Consider the following 6,000-nt stretch of genomic DNA (forward strand, 5'->3'; position numbering starts at 1 on the left):
TTTTTGCACGCCTCCACGAAGAATCCAAAAACCGAGAAATTCTTGCTAAATTGAAGTCATAGGGTTCCACGTTCAACAACAGCAAAACCAAGTCTTATTCATCCAGCCGTATGCTCAGTACTTCCCAAACAAACAGCCCTTTCCGACAAGGAACTAAACTGAAAGTCAGACTTATCTACACTTCTTCAAAGCTGGATTCCATTCACAAAATAGTAATTTTACTTTGCTGAACGCAGGAGCAGCTCTTCCGCCACTGCCTCAACTGGTTTGTTTGTTTGTTTTAGTTTGTGACTTTGGTAAATCTGAACAAGCCATTTTCAAACAAGTCACACAATAACACAAACTACCTGATCAAAACAGTGGTTAGATCAGCTGCTCCCATGTTTAGCAAGGTCAAATGACTTATTTTGTCAACGGAGTCTGGCTTTGAAGAAAGCATAGATAAGTTTCACTTTCAGTTTTTAATACTAAGGTTTTAGTGAAAACGCATGTGTTTGGGAAATACTGAACATACGACTAGATAAATGAGACTTGGATTATACTGCATGAGGTGTTTGAGAATTTGTAAACAGATCTTTTGATAAAGTTGTGCTGTTCAAAACATGGACCCCTATGACTTCAATTCATTAGCGTTTTTGGATTCTTTGTTCTCCGGAGGAAGCAAGAAAAACAAAATTTTCTCAATTAATTCAAGGTTACACATGCTGTGTAATTGATTTAATTATTGAATTATTGATTGAATTATTCATGGGTGGGATGAAGTACTCCTTTAACTTGACTCTGAGCATCTAAAAGACCCACTTTGTCAGGCAGACTTGGTACGTTTGTTTGGTCTACGCCACACCCAAATGGGCAAATGCACCAGTCTTTTGAACTGTCCAAAACAGATTTGGTATGAAAGCCATCTTTCTAGCATGTAGTTTATTAACTTTCTGAGTGAATGAATGCAATAAGCGAACGTTGAATTTTACTACACTGTTCCATTGCCGTCATAGAGAAAACAAACCACCCTTGCATTCTCTTTCTTCTCTTTTCTCAGACACCAACGGCTCAGACAACTCCATTCCCATGGCTTATCTCACCCTGGATCACCAGCTGCAGGTGCATCATCCACTCAGCCCCCAGCAGACAGCACTACCTCGTTTGTTGTTAGTGTAAATATTGTCAGATAGAAGCTGCACTGAGTAAGATTCAACCATGTTATGGTGGTGTTGCAGCTCACCTCTTTCCTCTCATATAAGAATTGAAGGACATTATAAAATTACTTCATTATTCACTAGTGAATATAAATATACTTTGGCAGCATCAGTGAGATGTTTGGTGTATTAATATCTGCTTGGACTATACTTAGAGCTGATAGAAACACAGTCTTTAATTCATGAGTAGATTGTTCTGGAGTTAAACGTAACAACGTGTGTTTATTTCCAGCCTCTCGCTCCCTGTCCCAACTCCAAAGAGTCCATGGCCGTGTTTGAGCAGCACTGCAAGATGGCCCAAGAATACCTGAAAGTGCAAACAGAGATTGCCCTGCTGATCCAGAGAAAGTATGTCTCGCTGCACAGAGCATCCAGTTTTCATCAAATGAGATTTCAGCTTCATGCTTAGAAAGGATATAGTGTGGTGTTGAGGTTATTTAGTTAATTATGCATGTTGCCACAAGGGCAGCAGAATAAACAGGGCCATACCACGGTGACTTCATATGATAAAGACATTTTAATGTGTAAACTAGTTCAGAATGCAGCTGCTCACTGGTTTTAACAGACGACATCACATCACATCATCCCAATCCTGGCTTCTCTTCATTGGCTCCCTGATTGCTTTAGAATTGATTTTTAGATTTTACCGATCACTTTAAAGCTCATCTGGGTCTGGCCCCAAGCTACATAACAGAAATGTTGACCCCATATGAGCCTGTTCCCAGCCTTAGATCTCCAGGTGGGGCCCTTTTTGTTTCAAAGTCAAGGCTTAAATCTAAAGGTGACTGTGCCTTTGCCATCAGGGCCCCTCAGGTTTGGAACAACCTGCCTGACGAGATAAGGCTCACACATTCTGTGACTTCTTTTAAATCACTTCTTAAGCCCATCTTCATGGGCTTGCTTTTATGTGATATTGTCTTGCTATGTCTTTTTATTTCTTTTTTATTTTGTTGTTTTATTGCTTTTATTCTTTTTATTTGTATTTATTCATATTGACATTTCATGTCTTGCATTTAGCAGTTTTTTGTCTTTTTTTTTTTTTTTGACTTAATCTTAAATTTACCATAGTTATTTCTTGCTTATGTTTTGGCCCTCTGTTACTCTATTGCCTTCTGAGCATCCCATTTTTAGTTCTGCATATGCTTTGTCTTTCAAAGCAGTATGTAAACTCTGTTTTTGAAGGTGCTATACATTATTATCATTATTATTAGTATATAAGTGTAGAGAAAACCAACCAAAGGCAATGACCAAATTTAGCTGGTCCAGCTGTCCTAAGCTGCAGAAGACCAGCACATTAGAACAACTGTGTTTGACTAAAGGCATTTTGAGGCAGGGTGATATGGCAAGAAACATGATCTCGATAACTTCTTCCAGATTCATCAATATTAATAACATGTAGAATTTGATAATGCTGCCAGATTGAAGAGTATTATGACTGAACCCACTATAAACTTTAGAAAAAAAGTTTCTTAACATATAGAATAACAAACATTTAACTGTGCGATCATGGCTTGGTTAAGAATGCATTTTGTGATAAAGATATACACAGAATAATATCGAAGATTATTTCAAATGAGTTAAAGTGAGTTGCCAGACCATCACTTGGCTGACACATAGAGACAGACAACTATTACATACTCACACTTAGAGGGAGTTTTAAGTCACCAATTACCAGGGGTGGGAATCACCAGAGGACCCACAATACGATAGTATCACGATAGTTAGGTCACGATACAATATTATTGTGATTTTAAAGGTTTTGTGATATGCTGAGTATGAACAACTATTGCAATAATGTGATTTTTTTTTTAATCTTTTTTCAGCTACAAATTCTCTACAACAGATAAATGAAATAATAAGATAAAATACACGCTGACCCTGGAGCTAGAGTCCTGCACAGGTCCATGTATGAAGACCCACACCCACCCATACCCGTTAATAAAAGTCCTGCGATCTGACCGGCACCAATGATTTAACACACACAGGCGACAAACACTCACATTAAGCTGGGTTCTCCGTTCTTTAAATTGCTAATCCAGCGGAGGAAAAGTCTCTTTCACTGACTGTGCTCAATACTGAAATGGCGAAAACATTCTGCTCACTCACTGCCAGGTTAGGAAACATTTTAGCACGCTCCTTCCACCACCATAGAACCTCAAAATGTTTCTCGTTGGCTGTGTCCTGAACTCGAATGTAGACTGCCACCTCATCCTCAGGCTGCAATGTTTCATAGCTGGTGTCAAATGTGACAACAGGGTCGAAGGTTCAACTTGTGTCCTTGACTTTAAAAATAAATGAATTGCAGCTTGATAATAGTGATTTAGAGAACCCTCTTGTTGTGAGGCGACAGTACTAACCACTGCACCACTGTGCTGCCCAGTAGTAACAACACCACAAGTCTGTGATACAGGTGTAAACAAAGCAAGAGCAGCCTCTGCTCTGAGAGTTAATGTTGCTTCACATCTTGTGTGCAGGAAGGAGCTCATCGCTGAACTGGACCAAGATGAGAAGGACCAGCAGAACACGTCCCGTCTGGTGCAGGAGCACAAAAAGCTGCTGGAGGAGAACAAGAGTCTGTCCACATACTACCAGAAGTGCAAAAAACAGCTGGAGCTGATCCGGGTCCAGCAACAGAAGAGACAGGGCACGTCGTGATGAGACAGAGACATTATGAACTGCTTCCATCCCCTCCCTGCCCGCCCCCCACCTTCCCCCCCCGACACTGTAACACTACCCGCTCTCATGCTCTGAACACACACACTGTTCCCAGTCCAGCTTTGTAAAGAGACCTGCATTCTACTGTGTCCTGCATGTTGAGTTGTAGACCCTTCTGTCCAGCAGGAAGACGACGTCCTCTGTACATACATTTGCACATCGTCACAGTGTATTCTGTGAGCGCAGACCAAACAATCACTGCACCCTATCTGGATCACCCCAGACCCTGCTGCTGTGCTCAGGTGTGGACCTTGTACTTCAGCGGCCGCGTGTCTTCTGAGTGCGACGGCAGGCCGATGAGTGTGGGTCGTGTGTTTCTTGCTCTCAGGGCGTCTGGGCTGCCTGGTCAGTGTGTGTCCACTCCTCAGCAGGTGACAGCCTACACCGTCCTCCAGAATGTGAAAACCAAGACAAAGGCTTTTCAGCAAAAAGTGTGAATCGTATGCAGAATTTTGAGATCAATGAGGATGCTTGAAACAGTGCGCGTGTGGAATCCCTGTTATGCAAACCACACACACCCTTAAATCAACTTAATTTATCTCCCTAACCTCTCCCTTTGAGCCCTTCCACAGACCACCAGTTTACTTCTTCAAGGCATTTGATGTCTTCAGTTCAGAGAAGGGTGTGCGTCATGTCAGACATCACAGCTAAACAAATAGCTTGGGGGTTTGTGTGAACCTGGATGCAGCATCAATAATCTGCTCCTCCTCATCTTAAAACAAAATACACACCTAGCTTCCAGAGCAAATACAGGGAGCTGTGGATTCCCTTTTTATTTTGACTTCAGTATTGTTTTTGCGTGTAGATGTTTTTGTCTTTTCTATTCAGTAGTTCACTTTGTATGATAGCTCTCGTGTCATTTTTGCATTAGGACATATTTTATCTGATCTGGGAATGCTCTTGCGGACAAATAGAGGAGCCTATACCTCCCTATACAGTATCTAGTTTGTTTTTAGTTCACATGTTGCCTTAGAAGTTGCCTGCATTTTAAGTGCTTGTTTTATGTGACATTTAGTGGGGATAAAAGCTCAAAAAAGAAGATATTTTTAATGTAATGGACAGTGAATGAAATTCTTTCCTGAACAGAGTGAGAAGCTAAGCTGATAATGTAAATGTTTCCCACCAGCTTTACATCCAAAACATGACATGTACTCTAAAAGAATGTGATATAACTATTTTTTTTTCTTGGTCTCATTTCCCTCAAATACTTTTGTACAATCACTTTGTTTTGTCTGATCATGTACAAATTTTATTTCTCATTTAAGCAATCCTGGTTTTAAAAGTACAAGACTTGACGAGTCTTACTTTTAAATGTGTTACTGTATGGGAGTGAATCTTTGCCGGTTCTCCTCATGAGTTTTCTGTTCACAAAGGATTTTACCACACGTACCACACTGTTTATGAAGTGTTTTCTAAGTTATTGGGAACTGAGGAACAGTATATGACCGTGAGCAAGGCATTATGAAATAAACTGAATGGTGAAAAGATGCACTTCATGCCTGGATGTTTGTGTCAGATGCATTTGAAGTATCCTTGTGGCAGTTCCTAATGTCAGTTTTCTCTAAGGCCATGTGATGGATTCAAGTGCCACGTAAGAACATGTTTTGTGCTTCTTAAAGAAATACCCCTTCCCCAAATGATTGTGTACTCACCCTGTGTTACACTGAATTTAGTAGGAAAACTTTTCTCGCATGCCTCCATGGTGAATAAAGAAAAATTGGATTATGCCACAGGCTGCTGATAAATTGAGATAATTTCGCCACTGCCTCGCCCCATCAGGAGACTAGCAGCTGTCCTGTCTCCATTCATTCCGATGGGTGAAGTGAACATGAGTACAGATTAGCCCCATTTCCATCAAACACCTTTGGTATGGTACTTATGGAACCAAAAGTAACCCTTCAGACATGGGTACTACCTAGACCCTAGGTCTGTTTAGCATTTCCACCACGGACAGTACCGACAAATGAAGGCGGGGTTGTTTTCACTCACTGCAAAGAAGGAAGCGTGCATGTACTCATGGATGCGAGGTTCATGTGACAGCATGAGATTTAAACATGGCATCCTCCTTGGCTGAGCTGTATCATTAGCT

General features: G+C 40.9%; 1 protein-coding gene across 2 annotated transcripts in view; it reads left to right on the forward strand.

Annotated features, from left to right (window-relative positions):
* Window positions 1-4,463, forward strand: part of map3k7 (mitogen-activated protein kinase kinase kinase 7) — a 28,180-nt gene extending 23,717 nt beyond the window's left edge. The window contains exons 15-17 of one of the 2 annotated variants that reach the window (XM_078174084.1): window positions 1,040-1,101; window positions 1,429-1,544; window positions 3,671-4,463. In XM_078174084.1, coding sequence (XP_078030210.1) covers window positions 1,040-1,101; window positions 1,429-1,544; window positions 3,671-3,851 — 359 coding nt within the window. In that variant the 3' untranslated portion in view covers window positions 3,852-4,463. The remainder of the gene's footprint in view (window positions 1-1,039; window positions 1,102-1,428; window positions 1,545-3,670) is intronic. The other variant, XM_078174083.1, reaches the window with a different exon arrangement.
* The last annotated feature ends 1,537 nt before the right edge of the window (window positions 4,464-6,000 follow it).

The sequence above is a fragment of the Epinephelus lanceolatus genome, chromosome 13 (assembly GCF_041903045.1).
Source record: "Epinephelus lanceolatus isolate andai-2023 chromosome 13, ASM4190304v1, whole genome shotgun sequence".
NCBI classification, from domain to species: domain Eukaryota; kingdom Metazoa; phylum Chordata; class Actinopteri; order Perciformes; family Serranidae; genus Epinephelus; species Epinephelus lanceolatus.